Source organism: Amyelois transitella, chromosome 26 (genome assembly GCF_032362555.1).
Source record: "Amyelois transitella isolate CPQ chromosome 26, ilAmyTran1.1, whole genome shotgun sequence".
NCBI classification, from domain to species: Eukaryota; Metazoa; Arthropoda; class Insecta; order Lepidoptera; family Pyralidae; genus Amyelois; species Amyelois transitella.
In genome coordinates this window covers 6248520-6268423 of record NC_083529.1, presented here as the reverse complement: position 1 = coordinate 6268423, position 19904 = coordinate 6248520, and the positions used below count along the sequence as shown (strand labels likewise).

Sequence of the window (19904 nt, the reverse complement as noted above, 5' to 3'; positions counted from 1 at the left end):
CGATATGACGTCCATTTGTCCGCCATGATGGATCCTGATTTATCTGAATCGGAGACAGTTCCGCCGAAATGGATTGACTGTTAGAGTAAGTATAGTTTAGAGCACGCATAGACAGAGACAGACGAAAAATGTATTGGTATATTTACGTCTAATGCTTATTCACTCTTGCCTTGAAAATCCCCATACATACCTACATAAAATCACGCCTTTTCCCCGGAGGGGTAGGCAAAAACTACATCTTTCCATTTGCCACGATCTCTGCATAGTTTCTTCGCTTCATCCACATTCATAACTCACTTCATGCAAGCTCGGCGGTTTCGAGTACTCTTGACCTGACCCTTTGCCAGGACGTTCTTAATTTGATCAAGATACGTTCGTCTAGGCCTTCCCACTCCGACCGACATTAGGACAATACAAAATTTATGTATGTATGTACACAAATAAAGTAGGTAATTAATACATACATACATATGGTCTATATCCCTTGCGGGGTAGACAGAGCCAACAGTCTTGAAAAGACTGAATCGCCACATTCAGCTGTTTGGCTTAATGATAGAATTGAGATTCAAATAGTGACAGGTTGCTAGCCCAACGCCTAGAAAAGAATCCCAAGTTTGTAAGTCTATCCCTTAGTCGCCTATTACTACATCAATGGGAAAGAGATGGAGTGGTCCTATTCTTTTTTGTATTGGTGCCGGGAACCACACGGCACGGCAGGTATTAATAATTATGTGAATGTCATAACAGGTCCTGACTCAGTGACACGCTGAAAACGTTCAGCATTGATTTTCAGACAGGAACTATTATTTCGTGGCGACATCTCTACTCTCTACCCCACAAATCACAACAACTAATTACGTGACAATATCAGTAAAAAAACAGCGAATAGTCTTAATCGCGCAAGCAAAAGATTTCACGGATTGGAGCATATATACAACCTCCGACACAACATCGTCTGTCGCTCGGTTCCCCAGGGATAACATCTAGCCTGGCGGAAGATTTTCAGTTTGTGGCGGTCGAGCCCGAATCATCGCTCCCGTTACAATGGCATCAGGGGCATAACAAAACGTTAGACAAAAGAAGAAGAAAATGCTGCAGTGTAGTTGTTACCGCTTCTTCGGCACTGACGCCTTGGAAGCGGCAGTAAACTTAGTTTTAAGTTGTTTATTTGACGTCAACCAATGTTGTTAAACCATACGTTTTGACAATTATTAAGCGATATGAAGTATCCTATAATAATGAATAAAAATTTTGAATTTGAATTTTAATTAGAGACGGCACAAAAAAGAACAATAAAATACAAAAAAAAAACTGAAAAAAAAAAACAAAAAATAAAACAGAATAGGCCGCATGACAAGAGTCTTTACCCCATTGTAATCTGAACGCACTCTATAGGGAAATGACATAACTTATTCTAGTAGTTGACCCTTTCATATTCTCAATAGAGTTTTCGTGAATATTGTTTGGAATATTTATAAGCCACGAGTAACTTAAAAGGGACATAACGGAAATACATATTTGATGACGCCATAAGTTTGTGGCTAACAGATTTCTTATTATTTCTTATAATTTTATCATCAAGTGTTTAGGGATTGGATGGATGTCGTAAAAAGCGACTAAGGGATAATAGGCTTACAAAATTGGGATTCTTTTTTAGGCGATTGGTTAGCAAGCTATCACTATTTGAATCTCAATGCTGTCATTAAACCAAATAGCGGAACTAGGCCATTCAGTCTTTTCAAGACTGTTGGCTCTGTCTACCCCGCAAGGGATAGGTATATATGTATGTATGTTTAGGGATTCTTTTTCAACGATATCATACATACATACATATAATCACGTCTATATATCTTACGGGGAAGACAGAGCCAACAGTTAAAAAGACTGAGAGGCCACGTGCAGCTGCATGACTTAATGATGGAATTGAGATTCAAATAGTGGCAGATTGCTAGAATCCCAAGTTTATTAGCCTATCCCTTAGTCGCCTTTTACAACATCCAGGGGAAAGAGGTGAAGTGGTCCAATTATTTTTTTTTGTATTGGCGCCGAGAACCACACGGCACAAGAATATATCATTTTCAAGGTTACTATCATTAGAAACAAAAAAAAACTTCGAAAAATCACCTTTTTCGAACGTAAAATGTTGGTGAGAAATGGCGACAATTTTTCCCCACTGAATTAGGTTTTCAAGTATGAAATATGCATCGCAATCCATCAAAGTTTCATCTTAGATTTAAAATAAAATAAATGTAGAAGTGAAACTTACTCTATTTTACGTTATAGTGACAAATCTACGCCCACTAATATTATTTGCGAAAGTAAATTTATCTATTGAACCAATCTTCTTAAATTTCGCGTACATATAATATCTAGTGCCGTGTGGTTCCCGGCACCAATAAAAAAAAGAATAGGACCATCTCGTTTCTACTAATGTCTTAAAGGGCATCTAAAGAATAGGCCTTATTAACCTGGGATTATTCTTTAAGGCGACGGGCTAGCAACTTGCAATATACATACAATAAGCAATATCAATAGGTAGTCTGTCAGACTTTCAAGACTGCTGGCTCCGTGTACACCGCAAGGAATACAGACGTGTATAGAATAGGCCTTATTAACTTGGTATTACTCTTTTAGACGACGGGCTAGCAACCTGTCAATATATGAATCTCAATTATATCAACAAGCCAAACAGCTGAACGTGGCCTATCAGACTTTCAAGACTGCTGGCTGTGTTTACCCCGCAAGGGATACAGACGTGATCATATAAATGGATGGATTGTTTAAGTTTCTAAATGAATTGTTCTTCTGTAAAATCTATATTTTGTACGTTGGAGTTTTGCCAAAGCTTGCCAAAGTTACCTGAAACGGAGTGGTGTATAAAAAAATCTAAGGAACTACTGGAGAGAGGTCAAATGTTTATTTAATATTGACGGATTAATCTGTTACTTCTGAGTTGTGAATGAAATTATTGAACAACTAGCTGACCCGCGCAACTTCGTTTGCGTGTATCCCGCTACTTCGACAAATACAGTCAACGCACCAACACATATTGGATACTAATTTTCAATTCACACTAACTTCTCTTTCCCTTAACCGCGTTTAAAATATTAAAATGTTTTTTGGTTTCTGTGACTCTTTATAGGGACGCTGCCCCCGCCGCCGCGGCCGGCCCGTACCGTGCCGCAATACTAATATCGTGATATCTCCTAAACTATATGTCTAAATAACACACTGTAAACTGCAAAAATAATCTAAATTAAATGCTCGTGATGATGATACTTATTTTGATAAGGATATATGTATTATTGGTTATATCACCAGTTAAACATCACCCAACGAATTAAATGTTTTTTTAATACAGAAAAGTAGTTTTTGTGACTTAAATAAAAAAGCTGGATATATGTCATCGCGGACTTTTTTGTAGAACTAATAAAGACCAATGTTTTTGCTATACATTGTTCTTACTTGTATCCAACGGTATAAGCGGCGCACGCACAAATGCAATCTTCAATTAGATTTTTTTTCTGACTTCTTGGACATAAATCGCTATAACTCAGCTAATATAGTTTCAATGTATTTCAATTATATATAAAAACCTGTCGGAGAAAATACTAAAAATACTTTCTATTAGTGAAAACCGCATCAAAATCCGTTGCGTAGTTTTAAAGTTTTATGCATACGAAGGGACTACAGACAAAATGGGCGACTTTGTTTTATACTATGTAGTGATATTTCTTATATTTAGCATTCTCCAGATTTGTTATGGCAGGTGTTTTTTTTTTAAATTGAGATACATACATATAGTTACGTCTCTATCCCTTGCGCGGTAAACAGAGCGAACAGTCTCGAAAAGAACGAAAGGCCACGTTCAGCTTCAGGCTTCATGAAAGAATTGAGATCTAAATAGAGACAGGTTGCTAGCTCATCGGCTACAAGATGAATCCCAAGTTTGTAAGCCTATCCCTTAGTCTCCTTTTACGACATCCATAAGAAATATGTGGAGTGGTTCTATTCCAAAGTGACGGAAACCACACGGCATTTTCTGCTGCTGTTTGTAATCCAAGCATCTCAAGTTTTTAAATCAATAAGACAGCATTATTAATACCTCGATGGCACTAAAATCCACTACAATAACTTTTGTATAAAGAGAACCGCCTCCAATCGATATCCTCATTTTTTCGAAGTCGGTAAAATTTCTAAAACCACCTTAATGTAACAAACACTTCTGTAAAAACCGCACCAAAATCGGTAAAGCGGAACGCCAGATAATCGCAAACAAACGAACAAACACAAAATTAACATACCTACATACATATGATACGTACAGAATAAACTGAGAACCATTTTTTTAAAGGCGGTTAAATAGGCCACCAAGGCAAATACACAATTTCCGTGTAATCCGACCAAAAACAAAACGGAATTATTCGAAGCTTAAACCTAAGCAACGAACATCCACCGTATTTTATCAAGACTTTCCGGATCATAAATTTTATGAGAATTATTTTAGGCTCAAATAATTTAGATTATGCGTAGCTTAGCTCCAGATTTCAACTTGGCATCTATCCAACGGCATCTATAACTAAAAAGTCTTACTCATTTGAAAACTTGTTTTCGAATTTCGACTCTAAAACAGGATTGTTTAAAGTATTAATTTCTTTGTAAAATTCAAAGTGATTTATAACGTTTCGGTTTTGGATTATTGTTTAACCTGACCTGTTCATATTTTAGGTTTACAAGTACATTCATTACTGTGCGCGGGTTTTAAAGGTCCGTTCCGTAGTCATGCATTCATACATATAGTCACGTCTATATCCCTTACGGAGCTTTATGATGGGATTGAGATTAAATTAAATTGTGCCGTGTGGTTCCCGGCACCAATAAAAAAGAATAGGATTACTCCATCTCTTACCCACGGATGTCGTAAAAGGCGACTAAGGGATTGGTTTATACACTTGGGATTCTTCTTTTAGGCGTTGGGTTAGCAACCTGTCACTATTTGAATCTCAATTCTATCAAAAAGCCAAACAGCTGAACGTGGCCTTTCAGTCTTTTCAAGACTGTTGGCTCTGACTAATGATATGTATATGTATGTATGTATTGAGATTAAAATAGTGTCAGATTACTAGCCCATACCCTATAAGTATATTATAGATTTTTTAAGTGTTTTTAACGAATAACTTGAACGCTACAAAACAAATTTTGATGATAATTTTCACAAAAACAGACACACAACCATGTATAAGCTAACTCTTAAAAAAATGTATAAAACACGTCATTGCCAGAGGGGAAGGCAGAGTCTACATCAATCCACTTGACTGACCTTTCACCGGAAACCGATTAAATTCCTTTATTTCATGTTATTAACAGGTAATAATAGTACCACTTCATCCGTTGCTGTGGATCTCAAATGAAAAATTCAAAAACGTCATAAGTCTCCTGATGTCATAGTTGCATCCTCACCTCTCTGGAGAGGAGCCCTGGGTCCATTTGTGACCACGATCATAGTTATGTTAGATATTTTAAATCAATGCAATCACTATGAAAAAATCAAGAGGATGAATAAAAGCAGGTTGACTAAGCAAATATACAAAGGAATTGTGAATGGGACTGTTGGAGTGGGAAGGCCTAGCAAGACGAACGTACCTTGATCAAATCGGAGACGTTCTAGCAAATGGTCAAGTCAAGAGTACCCGAAACCGACGAGCTTGCATGAAGAGAGTTATGAATGTGGATGAAGCGAAGGAAGTATGCGGGGAAAGTGGCAAGTGGAAAGATGTGGTCTCTGCTTACCCCTCCGGGAAAGAGGCGTGATTTATGTATGTACTAGAGGCCGCCCGCGACTTCGTCCGCATTGAAACCCTATCAATCCCGCGGGATTTCCGGTATGTTATTCTGGGTCTTCAGCTACCTACATACCCAATTTCATCAAAATCGGTTCAGTAGTTTTTGCGTGAAAGAGTAACAAACATCCATGCTGACATCCTGACATACTCACAAACTTTCGCATTTATAATATTAGTAGGATGAATAAAAAATATATATATTGAGCGAGAATGGAATCATACCTTTACTATGCTCGGGTTAAAATCTGGTTCAATTAGTGCATATTTGGCTCAGTTATTTGTCACATACGGTTCGCACAACGTTTTATTTTGTTTTACTTTTTTAAATTTTCAATCGTATTTTGATTGCAGTGTAGTCTGCTCCGCCGCTTCTTCTACACATGCGCTTTGGAAGCGGTAGTAGATATAATAAGATTTAAGTGATGTGACGTCAATAAGTGGTACCTTGTATCAAATTTTGAAAATAAATTTATTCTATTCTGTTAACAATTTGAACTGGATAAACAGAAAAAAAACGACGTCAGCTAAAATCTAAATTGAAACATCTTTCTTTGTACTGACAAAAGTAATTATCGATAAATCCGATAATCTTTATAGATCTCGTGTGACGTTTTATCTTAGAGAATAGTATGAAAGCGTCCTCTAAGGGGATTACCCCTGGATCCGTTGGAAATGACCTGTCTCGGCGAGATTACTTGATACTTGCGAGAGGGTGGGTCTCAACTGACAGAGTAGAGCGGACGAAACCAGTTTTAAATGAACCTTAACAAAACGTCTGAAGTGAACTTCGAAAATAATGAAGTCACAAAGAAGCAAGCGGAGCGGGGCAAAACGAGTATGATTGAAAAAAAAAAAGATTATTTTTTTTTTACAATATACCTTTGTATATTACAAATTAATATATTACAATTATCCACATACATTTGTATATTACAAATTAAATTTATATTGGGAGGTGGACTGGAGCCTAAACTAGGTTAGACCTGTATTTCAGGCCTCCAGGTCACCCACCCGTGGCAAGAGAGGTTTACATAATATATAATTTTAATTTCATCATTTTAATTAAATCATAAACATTTATTTATCTTGCTTCAATCTCCTGTTTGGTTTCCTCCCACCCAAAGGTTGACTGGAAGAGATTTCATTAGCAATAAATCCGCCTTTGTACCATCTCTGTCTGTTTTGTGTTGTTTTGTATGTTTTACTCTTATGTTACAATAAAGAGTTTTATCTACCTGTCTATATACTTTTTCAAGACTCTCAAGACTCTTCTGATGAGAGTTTAGAATAAAAGGCTCAAAGAATGCTGAGTGGCCCTGGATGAACTGATATATAAAAATCTCAAAGGCAAAACCAGTTAGCTATTATACCATTAAAGAGTTCTGAGGCGTCTTTAGAGCGGCTTAAAAAATAGGTCTGTGACGAATTTAATCTTAAGAGTACGCGTATCATAGGCATGAGATTCTTTGCTTTGACAGAGGCAATGTAAATCCAATAAACCAAGACAGTGACTTTATCTTGGACACTTGTCACTATTTGCTCTGTTTGAAATTCCTCATAACAAATACATGCACACATATAATCACGTCTATATCACAAGCGGGGTAGACAGAGCCAACAGTTTTGAAAATACTGATAGGCCACGTTCAGCTGTTTGGCTTACTGATAGAATTATTGAGATTCATATAAAGTGACAGGTTGCTAGTCCGTCGCCTCGCCTAAAAGAAGAATTCCAAGTTTATAACCTTTTAATAATGTGTGTAAAAGTCCGCTGAAAGTAGAACCATACCTTTATCGTAACTTGATTAGTTCATTGTTACAAGTTTTACTTTGAAAATGTACGTGTGAATTTTACGCGAAAATAAAATAACAGATGTTCAGAGTTTCATCTAATTGCATTTGTTTCTATTACGTCATGGGATGATTTATTAGCCAAGGTAACTTTTCAATGTTATTCTCTGTAAAAAAAAAATATGGAAGTTTGGAAAGATTACATAAGGTACACAACGCTAATCTCAGTCTGAATTTGTGAAAATAGCGTGATATAAGAACGTTTTGACGTGGAAAAATACAGTGCAAAGTTATTAAAAAATAAATTATGCTGAAACTTAACCCGTCAGGCGCGCCTAAGGAAAATATGAAAGCCTATTTCTTGAGACGAGTCTGACCTGAATACGGGTAGCAACTAGCATATTCTTAGTCTGTGCATTTTATAATTTTTCCGGCTTCCGTTTCTAGACTGTCGTAAATAAACATGCCTTCTTTTGACGTGCGAATGAGACTGTTGGAGTGGGAAGGCCTCGACGAACGTACCTTGATCAAATCGGAGACGTTCTAGCAAAAGGTCTGGTCAAGAGTACCCGAAACCGACGATGAAGAGAGTTATGAATGTAGTGAAAGAAGTGTGCAGGGATCGTGGCAAGTGGAAAGATGTGGTCTCTGCCTATACTCCCGGGAAAGAGGCGTGATTTATGCATGTATATTTAGGTATGTATGTTCTCTTGGCGTTTTTTGAAAATATTTCTTGCGATAAGTGATTGGTTTTCTTTATCTTTCTGACTTGAAGATTCGGACCCGCGAACAAATGGTAAGGTATATGTCACAATTCGTTTGAAGTAATTTTGTCAACTCACGCCTATATCCGTCGCGGGGATGACAGAACCAACAATCCTGAAAACACTGATAGGCCACGGCTTCGGCTGTTTGGCTAAATGATAGAATTGAGATTCAAATAGTGACAGGTTGCTAGATTATCGTTTAAAAGAAGAATCCCAAGTTAATAAGCCTATCTCTTTACGACATCCTTGGGAAAGATATGGAGTGGTTCTATTCTTTTCAAGACTGTTAGCTCTGTCTACCCCGCAAGGGATATAGACGTGACTATATGTATGTATGTTATTAGTTTTAACAAACAAAAAAGTAAAAATTTTCGAAATATGGACGTAACTCAAAAACCACACATTCAGAATAAGTAAGTATTATACAATTCTCCAAATAACACGTAATTTACATATTGAAATAGTCTCGCATAATGATAACATCGAAATGACACCTCTGTATGAAGTAATTATGTCATGAATTACATTAAATTTTAGAGATGGGGTCGGCACGAATGAATTCGAATATACATTTTAAATTTCTAAGGGTTAAGATTTAAAATCTACCTACATACAATCACATTTTTATCCCTTACGCGGAAGACAGAGAACAGCCTTGAAAATACTGATAGGCATTCAGCTGTTACATAATTTCGAAAATAGTAATTGGTACATGGCCGGGGTGGGATTCGAACCTGTGCCAGTCTGTCCTGTCATAGTAGCCAGCAGTGTCACTTGCAAATTATTGCAAAACCAGACAACAATGATTTCTACAGTTTGAAACCTCCTGAAAATGACGGTCTCTGTGGCGCAGCGGTAGTACGCTTGTCTGTGACACCGGAGGTCCCGGGTTCGAATCCCGGCCAGGGCATGATGAGAAAACAACTTTTGCTGATTGGCCTGGATCTTGGAGGTTTATCTATATGAGTATTTATTATAAAATGTAGTATCGTTGAGTTAGTATCTCATAACACAAGTCTCAAACTTACTTCGAGGCTAACTCAATCTGTGTAATTTGTCCCGCATATATATTTTTTTTTAAACGACAAAATCACCCCTAAAGCACCCCAACACTACATGAGTAATTAGACATTCCCACATATAATAAGTCAAGCACGGATTTATTGTCCACATTCATTCAGTCAACCGTCTATTCCTTGAAAATGATAGAGAAGCTATTCGGAAGAATCGAAAATCCAAAAAGACCTTTATTAGGTCCAAATGTGTACGCCTTAAAATTTTGGGGCCTCTTATTACCCAGAAACATCTTTAAGCGTTATTTCTACATGTCTATGCACATTTTGGTCACAATATTTACAGCAACTGAATACATTGACGTGTGGTTTGTCAAATATGACATGAATTTGCTGTTGAACAATTTGAAGATCACTATACTTGCAACTATGTCGGTGTGCAAAGTCACAACGTTTTTGTTCTGGCAAAAATCTTGGATAAGCATTATCGATTACGTCACCAAAGCGGATTTAGTTCAAAGATCGTGTTCTGATATCAACAAACGTTCATTGTTATCAAAATATACTGTTTATTGTCGGAAAATTACGTTCTTCTATTGGTCTTTAATGTATACTACTGTTGTTATAGTTATTGTCCAACCGATTTTCAAATATTTTTCTTCGGCGGTTTACAGAGAAAATGTTAGAAATGGATCTGAAACCTATCTTCAGGTAGTAAGTTCTTGGGTTCCGTTCGATAAAAACAATCTTTCTGGATATATTGCGGCGTCATTATTTCAATCCTATGCTGCTATTTATGGTGGGGGATGGATAACATCATTTGATTCAAACGCCATGGTGATAATGGTGTTTTTCAGAACTGAGTTAGAGTTATTAAGGATTGACTCTAGGAATATTTTTGGGAGTGAATTAGCGCCGGTATCTGATAAGGTTGCATTGGAAAGGCTGAAAAGCTGTTATAGAAGACACGTCGAGTTAGTGAGGTAAGTGGTCTTAATTTTATTACTAGAGTAGATTTTATTTTATTACTAAATTTTATTACTAGAATTTTATTACCAATAGATTTGTCAAGGTTTTACTGTCCATGGGTGTTTTTAGAGAAAAATTCATCAATTTAGCAATATTTCCTTGACTGATAGAGAGCCTATTCAATTCATATTATTTGCACTTGTGTTATCTCGCCCATATCTCTTGCGGGGTAGAAAGAGTCAATAGTTTTGAAAAGACTAATAGGCAATGTTCAGCTGTTTGGCTTAATTATAGAGTTGAGATTCAAATAGTGACAGGTTGCTAGCCCATCGCCTAAAAGAAGAATCCCAAGTTTATAAGCCTATCCTTTAGTCGCATTTATATATTTCTGTTTGTAGCTTAGTTTCTAAGGCTATTAATAGCCCAACCAGAGATAAATGAAGCAAGCTATCACACACATAGTAACGTTGGTGAAATGTTATAAGCAACTGTCATTAGTCTTACGCAAAACTTTTGTTTTATAGGAAGAACATACTTGCGACTTTCAACTTCATTCATATAGTCACATCTATATCCCTTGCGGGGTAGACAGAGCAGGAACGGTCTTGAAGAGACTGATAGGCCACGTTTGTTTGGCTTTATGATAGAATTGAGACTCAAATTGTGACAGGTTGCTAGCCAATCGCCTAAAATAAGAATCCCAAGTTTATAAGCCTATCCCTTAGTCGCCTTTTACGACATCCATGGGAAAGAGATGGAATGGTCCTATTCTCTTTTGTATTGGTGCCGGGAAACACACGGCACAATTAATGTTATATAATGCGAATGTTGTGATTTTTTTGAGATATGGATATGCCTTCGACCGCGGATCCAAGATTAAGTGAGTCAGGTTTTTACACGAAGCGACTCCTGTCTGGCCACTGGTCTACCCTGCAAGGGATATAGACGTGACCATATGTATGTATGTATGTAACATTAATTGGGACGATTAAAGTCGTCGGTCCAACGCAACACTGTGTGTTCGCGCCCTTATCGAAAAAGAGTGTAGTGAAAATGTCTCGCGAGAAACTGCGTACGCCAACAAGTTGCGAGTCTTAATCTCGGAACTCATAAACGAAGTTTGTTAGAAATTTATCGTGCGAATGTAACAGTACAAGTTAGATTGACTTCGGCTGTTAATTTGAGAGGCGCCGGTTTGTACAGTCGGCTACAAAAAAATATAAACTATATATACATATGTAGGTACATGAGCTCCGTGTGGTTCCCGGCACCAATACAAAAAATAATAGGATCTCTTTCCCATGGATGTCGTAAAAGGCGACTAAGGGATAGGCTTACAAACTTGGGATTCTTTTTTAGGCGATGGGCTAGCAACCTATCACTATTTGAATCTCAATGCTATCATTAAGCCAAACAGCTGAACGTGGCCTATCAGTCTTTTCAAGACTGTCGGCTCTGTCTACCCCGCAAGGGATATAGACGTGACCATATGTATGTATGTATGCAACATTAATTGGGACGATTAAAGTCGTCGGTCCAACGCAACACTGTGTGTTCGCGCCCTTATCGACAAAGAGTGTAGTGAAAATGTCTCGCGAGAAACTGCGTACGCCAACAAGTTGCGAGTCTTAATCTCGGAACTCATAAACGAAGTTTGTTAGAAATTTATCGTGCGAATGTTACAGTACAAGTTAGATTGACTTCGGCTGTTAATTTGAGAGGCGCGGTTTGTACAGTCGGCTACAAAAAATATAAACATATACAGGGTGATATACAGGGTGACTTTAAATTCACCTGCATAATTTTAACTGTTAAGTGTACTCATCTAAAGGATATTTCAAAACGTTAAAAGAAAAATATCGGTTCATATTTCAGAAAGAACGAAAAAAAAATTTAAAGTATCAAAATCCACGATCCTAAATATCATCCCTATCCCTTAGTCGCACGCACCGGCACCAATACAAAAAAGAATATGACCACTCCGTCTCTTTCCCATGGATGTCGTAAAAGGCGACTAAGGGATAGGCTTACAAACTTGGGATTCTTTTTTAGGCGTTGGGTTAGCAACCTGTCCCTATTTGAATCTCAATTCTATCATTAAGCCAAATAGCTGAACGAGGCCATTCGGTCTTTTCAAGACTGTTGGCTCTGTCTAGCCCACAAGGGTTGTAGACGTGACCATATGTATGTATGTATGTACATGAGCTCCTCCACTGCTTTCGTACTGGTCTGGTAGCGAAAGAAAATTTTACGTCTACATCACTTGCGGAGTAGACAGAGCCGAGAGTCTTTAAAAAACTGATAGGCCACGTTCAGTTGCATGGCTTCATGATGGAATTGAGATTTAAATAGTGACAGGTTGTAAGCCTATCGCCTAGAAGAGGATTCCCAAGTTTATAAGCCGATACCTTAGTCACCTTTTACGACACCCATGGAAATGATATGGAGTGGTTCTTTTGTAAAGAAGATACATGCATGTACCTATTATTAATTTTTATTTTGTATGTTATAGCCAACAAATTTCAGGGCTTCCAGAATTAGTTTTTATTTTACGTCATATTAAATACTCGTAGGTACGATGTTCTTATATATAAAATTCTCGTGTCACAATGTTCGTTCCCGTACTCCTCCGAAATGGCTTGAGCGATTCTCATGAAATTTTGTGAGCATATTGAGTAGGTCTGAGAATCGGCCTACATCTATTTTTCATACGCCTTAGTGATAAGAGTTAACATTAACATTTTTTTGTTAACTAGAAATTACTTAAAAATTATTTATATGGTAAAACAACGTTTGCCGGGACAGCTAGTATACATATACATACATATGGTCACGTCTATATCCCTTGCGGGGCAGACAGAGCTAACAGTCTTGAAAAGACTGAATGCCCACGTTCATCTATTTGGCTTAATGATAGAATTGAGATTTAAATAGTGACAGGTTGCTAGCCCATCGCCTAAAAAAGAATCCCAAATTTGTTAGCCTATCCCTTAGTGGCACGCACCGGCTCCAATACAAAAAAGAATAGGACCACTCCGTCTCTTTCCCATGGATGTCGTAAAAGGCGACTAAGGGATAGGCTTACAAACTTGGGATCCTTTTTTAGGCGTTGGGTTAGCAACCTGTCCCTATTTGAATCTCAATTATATCATTAAGCCAAATAGCTGAACGAGGCCAATCGGTCTTTTCAAGACTGTAGGCTCTGTCTACCCCGCAAGGGATATAGACGAGATCATTTCTGTATGTATGTATCCCTTAGTCGCCTTTTACGACATCCATGGGAACGAGATGGAGTGGTCCTATTTTTTTGTATTGGTGCCGGGAACCACACGGCACAGCTAGTATAAGTATATTTATTTAACTGACATTACCACATTTGTTCAATGCGGGTGTTAACTGATAGTATCTATCCTATTCGGTCTCCATTTAAGTTTCCGTATATGTTAACTAATTACATCCAGTTAGGCCCATTGTATTATCCAGAATATTCCTGGATCAAGTTTAGTTTGATACGAGTTAGCCCTTAACTTGTAAGAATGTTAGAAGTCGTTTGAAACTATTATTTATAATTTATAACTTTTTGGTTTGGTTTGGTTGTGCTGTGTGGTTCCCGGCATCAATACAAAAATGAATAGGACCACTCCATCTCTTTCCCATGGATGTCGTAAAAGGCGATTAAGGGATTGGCTTACAAACTTGGAATTCTTTTTTGGGCGACGGGCTGGCACTATTTGAATCTCAATTCTGTCATTAGGCCAAATAGCTGAACGTGGCCATTAAGTCTTTTCAAGACTGTTGGCTCTGTCTACCCCGCAAGGGATATAGACGTGACCGTATATGTATGTATGTATGTAATAGCTTATTTGACGCGGTGGTAGAGTTAATTGATTAGGTGAATAGGACCACTCAATCTCGTTCCCCGTTCCCGTGGTGTTTGGCGAAAAACCTGTATTGTTTTGTAGGTGGCGGTAAATTCATCAGTTTTGTGGGTGGCGTTTACCTCGTTGCTTTTTAGGGTTCCGTACGTCTGAATACAAAAACGGAACCCTTATAGGATCACTCGTGTCTGTCCGTCCGTCGCTTACAGTCAATTATCTCCGTATCTATTAGACCGATTAAGTTGAAATTTGGTACACATATCAATTCCTGTGACCCAAACACAGAGGTGTGACGTGAGCAGATGAAATCTGTATATGGGGGGTCATTATTGGGGGGGAAGGGGAAAATTAAAAAAAAAATTCTGAAAACTGCATCGTGTTGCATATCAAATGAGGGGCTTGTTGGGAAGATCTTAAATGTATTTTTTTGTAATTTTAAAATAAATGGTTTCCAAGTTATTCTAGAAAATAGACGAAAATTGACCATTCCCCCCCCCCCCCCTTTATTTCCGAAACTACTGAACCTAAAATTTTGAAAAAAAAAAAACAGAAATTAGTTTTCTCCTTATAGATTATAGGAAAACCTATAAAAAGTAAATCACTTAATATTGTGCGTACCAACTTACATTTTTTTAGTTACCACAATCAAATTTGGGTCAGATTTAAAAAAACATGATAGGTAACATCGTACGGAACCCACTTTACGCGACTTCAACTCGCACTTGTCCCCTTTTTTTGTAGATGGCGTTAAACTCGTCCGGTGTTCTGTAATACCTGACGAGTTTAATGCCAATGAAGTCTAATTATCTGACGGCATCTGTGGCGCAGCGGTAGTACGCTTGTCTGTGACACCGGAGGTCCCGGGTTCGACTCCCGGCCAGGGCATGATGAGAAAAACTTTTTGTGATTGGCCTGGGTCTTGGATGTTTATCTATATAAGTACTTATTATAAAATATACTCGTAGTATTGTTGAGTTAGTATCTCGTAACACAAGTCTCGAACTTACTTCGAGGCTAACTCAATCTGTGTAATTTGTCCCGTAGGTATATATTTATTATTATATTTCTCCGCTTGGATTTCACGGGTCTATACACCCCGGATTTTTGAGAGGCTTGCGTGGGGATATAAATCCAACACGTAGAGGCCCTTTGGAGAAGTTGATGTTATGTTGTTCTCCTGCCAAAACCCGTTCCCGGCCATACCAATAGAAGATATGTCCATGAACAGGTCTCGGCAGGAGGTGGAGCGGAGCTATTACAAAATAAGGAAAAGTTATATTTATATTATTAAGCAAGCTTCTATCAAAATATTAAGTCTCATTTTCTTTCAGATACTCAACTCTTTTCGACTCCTGCTTATCCCCCATCATGCTCCTCTACATGTTTGTTTGTTCTGTAATGCTGTGCGTTACTGCCTATCAGATTACTGTAAGTACATACATACATACATACGTAAATACATACATATATAAATATGCAGAGATCGTGACAAGTGGAAAGAGGTAGTCTCTGCCTACCCCTCCGGGAAAGAGGCGTGATTTTATGTTATGTTATGTTATAAATACATACATATAATCACGTCCATATCCCTTGTGGGGTAGACAGAGCCAACAGTCTTAAAAAGACTGATCGGCCACTGACTGATTAGCTGAATGATAGAATACATACATACACAAAATCACGCCTCTTTCCCGGAGGGGTTGGCTGAGACTACCTCTTTCCACTTGCCACGATCTCTGCATACTTCCTTCGCTTCATCCACATTCATAACTGTCTTCATGCAAGCTCGGCGGTTTCGGGTACTCTTGACCTGACCCTTTACCAGGACGTCCATAATTTGATCAAGATACGTTCGTAAGTGTTAGTATTACGTAAAAAATACAACATGCATACATATAATGAGTGTCGGTAGTAGAATCAGTAAGGGTTGAAATCCGTGATGTCCGATGAAAATGCTGCAGTGTAGTTTGTTACGCCGCTTCTTCTACACACGCGCTTTGGAAGCGGTAGTAGTTATAATTAGATTTAAGTGATGTGACGTCAATTAGTGATAACTTGTATCCGATTTTGAAAGTAAATCTATTTTATTCTATTCTATAATGTTATATTTCTTCTAGATTGAAACCAGTGCAGCCCAAAGATTTCTGACAACGGAATACCTGGTGTTTGGCGTGGCTCAGCTGTTCATGTACTGTTGGCATAGTAACGACGTTTTGTTTGCTGTGAGTATAATATAAAAATTGGAAGAATCGAATTGAAACATTAGTTGAAAAAGAATAAAAAATAAAACTGAAAAACAAAAATATACTTTTCAGTTTACATACATATATATAATCTCGTCTTCTTCCCTTGCGGGGTAGACAGAGCGGACAGTCTTGAAAAGACTGATAGGCCACGTTCAGCTGTTTAGCTAAATGATAGAATTGAGAATCAAATACAGTGACAGGTTGCTAGCCCATCGCCTAAAAAAGAATCCCAAGTTTGTAAGCCTATCCCTTAGTCGCCTTTTACGACATCCATGGGAAAGAGATGGAGTGCTCCTATTCTTTTTTGTATTGATGCCGGGAACCACACGGCACACTCTTGACAATAAAATTGAAGTAATTATCAAAACTAAAATTTAAATTTAATTCTACAGAGCCAGGAATTAAGATGGGGTCCCTACGAAAGTGTCTGGTGGTTTCAGAAGGTCCATCACCAAAAGGACCTGTTCATCATGATCGCTCAGTTCAGCAGAAATGTGGTGTTCTCCGCTGGGCCCTTTTCTAAGCTCACTGTAGCTACTTTCATAAGCGTAAGTTCCACTTCTTGTACCCTGTAGTAAAGAAAAGGAGCAATCCATCTCTTTCCCGCGGATGTCGTAAAAGGTGACGTATAGAATAGATAACGTGTGCCGTGTGGTTCCCGGCACCAATACAAAAAAAAAATAGGACCACTCCATCTCTTTCCCATGGATGTCGTAAAAGGCGACTAAGAGATAGGTGAGGGAAAACATCGTGAAGAAACCTGCACATTCAGGCAACTGGACGTGTAACCATGATCGATCCAATACGGGTTAGGTTCCCCTGAAAGGGTTGCGGAGGTCAGACGGGAGTCACTGGGTTCTGGCAAGTTAGCATAACATACATACATACATATCGTCACGTCTATATCCCTAGTGGGGTACACAGAGCCAATGTTTTTTTCTTTTTCAGATATTGAAAGGCGCCTATAGCTATTATACCCTCCTTAGCCAATCACAAATGAAGTGAGAATTATCATTGAGTTAATTCAGAATAAAATAGACAATAGCTTAGACTTACCACTAGAATTTATCTTATAATTAGATGCAATAATATTATGTTTGTTGTCTATGTAGGGAAAAATATAAAGAAATTACAAATTAATCTTAGCCATTTGAAGTATAAGATGTAACATCTAAGAATTAAAAAATAAAGCAGAGAAGAGAAAGAAATATGAAAAAACTATTAGTACTGTAATTTCATACTTAAATTCAATTGAATTGTATTAACATATTATTGAACATAGATATTAATTTTTATTTATTATTAATTAAAATAACTTAAGAGATGTTCCAAAATTATTATTTACTATAACTATCTACTTATTATAAAATACAACCCCCCATTTTCTCTGTGTACATACATACATACATACATATGGTCACGTCTATCTCCCTTGCGGGGTAGACAGAGCCGACAGTCTTGAAAAGACTGAATGGCCATACATACATATGGTCACGTCTATATCCCTTGCGGGGTAGACAGAGCCAACAGTCTTGAAAAGACTTAATGGCCACTTTCAGCTATTTGGCTTTATGATAGAATTAAGAGTCAAATAGTGACAGGTTGCTAGCCCTATGTTGTTTTCTCTGTGTGTATGTACATATATGCGCAAATCTTGTAAAGTTGCCGACGGGATTTAATTCCTGTCTCAAATAAACCTGTAAATGCGTTCAAAGCCGGCGCAGATCGCAACTTTTATTATAATTAAAAAAAACTAGTTGGGTATGTAAAGTAATTTATTTATTTAATTAAAGATCTGTTCTTTACATTGAACGTCTTTGTCATAATTTGAAAAGCATTTTCCTTTTGATTGCCGCAAAAAAAAAACGATTTCCTCTGCGTTGTCAAGCTATTTTTAATCTTTTAGCGTTAATGAAAATGGACTTTGTGCTCTTGGGGTAATTAAAATCTGCGGGCGGAATTTTTTTGCGATAAGTTTGGTTTTTGTTTAAAGAAATATGTACAATCTATACTAATATTATAAAGCTGAAGAGTTTGTTTTGTTTGTTTGTTTGTTTAAACGCGCTAATCTCAGAAACTACTGAACCGATTTGAATAATTCTTTCACTGTTAGATAGTCTATTTATCGAGGAAGGCTATAGGCTATATTTTATCCCGGATTTCCTACGGGAAACGTCAAAAATGCAGGTGAAAGTTGAATGAGTCGGCCATCTGCGAGCTTTCCACGCGAACGCTGCGCAAACCAACAAAGATATAGTAAAACAATGTACTAAAGATGTGAAGTACTCATTTTTTTCCACAAAAAAGTCCGCGAGAGCATATATCTATCTCTTAAGGTTTACTTACAATAACCACTTTTATGTTCATTTTTTAAGATTATTTTTCATTATAAACATAAGTTATTTTGGAACCAATTTTCTTTAATTCAGTATTAATCCTTATCCAAATAAATATGTTTATTACTTTCGGCTTTTCATGTAGACTAAAATTGCCATTTACAGTATATAAATCAGACGAATAGGTTTTGAGATATAGTCGTTATAAGCAATTTGCAGCGAAACATTTAATACGGCGAACCAGCGTTCTTTCTAATACGCGTGACCGCCTGACCGCCTGATGCCCAAAATAACTATTCCACGCGGACAAAGTCGCGGGCACAGCTAGTTATCAAATATTTATTGTGTTCAAACTAGCTTCTACCCGCAGTTTCGCCCGCGCAACGCAAGCTTTTCGCAAATGGAAATAAATTAGTCTTCCTATAAATTCACACATATGTATATTCAACTAGAGGCCGCCCGCGACTTCGTCCGCATGGGAACCCTATCAATCCCGCGGGAACTCAGGGATAAAAAGTAGATGCTATTCTGAGTCTTCATGTACCTACATACCAAATTTCATCGTAATCGGTTCAGTAGTTTTTACGTGAAAGAGTAACACAAACATCCATACCGACATCCAAACATAGGTACTCACAAACTTTCGCATTAATAATATTAGTAGGAAGTAGGATAAAAGCAATATCTTACTTAATAAGTAATTATTTATTTAAAACTTTATTGTACAAATGGCGGACTTAATGCTGTTTGGCATTCTCTTTCAGTCTACCAGCTGACCAAACAGAATAATTAAATTGATGATGCGATTAAGTGCACATGTATACTGCAAAATACCTACATTGCAATCAAAATCTATACTAATATTCATATCATTCATATCCATGGGAAAGAGATGGAGTGGTCCTAATCTTTTTCATTGGTGCCGAGAACCACACGGCAAAAGCGTAATAATAATATACATAAGTAATATATATATATATATATATATATATATATATATATATATATATATATATATATATATATATATATATATATATATAATGTCGTAAAAGGCGACT

The 19904-nt window shown here is 37.4% G+C and overlaps 1 protein-coding gene across 2 annotated transcripts; it reads left to right on the top strand.

The window, feature by feature from the left end:
- The first annotated feature begins 9603 nt into the window (after positions 1-9603).
- LOC106131977 (odorant receptor Or2) lies at positions 9604-17616 on the top strand. 2 transcript variants are annotated; one of them, XM_013331259.2, is made up of 6 exons: positions 9991-10125; positions 10272-10397; positions 15593-15689; positions 16379-16483; positions 16900-17055; positions 17456-17616. In XM_013331259.2, exons 1-6 carry the CDS (start codon positions 10094-10096, stop codon positions 17510-17512), a joined length of 573 nt encoding a protein of 190 aa, XP_013186713.2. In that variant the 5' UTR covers positions 9991-10093; the 3' UTR covers positions 17513-17616. The 2 variants fall into 2 exon arrangements, with proteins under 2 accessions (XP_060807801.1, XP_013186713.2); XM_060951818.1 differs by having other exon boundaries at positions 9604-10397.
- Positions 17617-19904: the final 2288 nt, after the last annotated feature.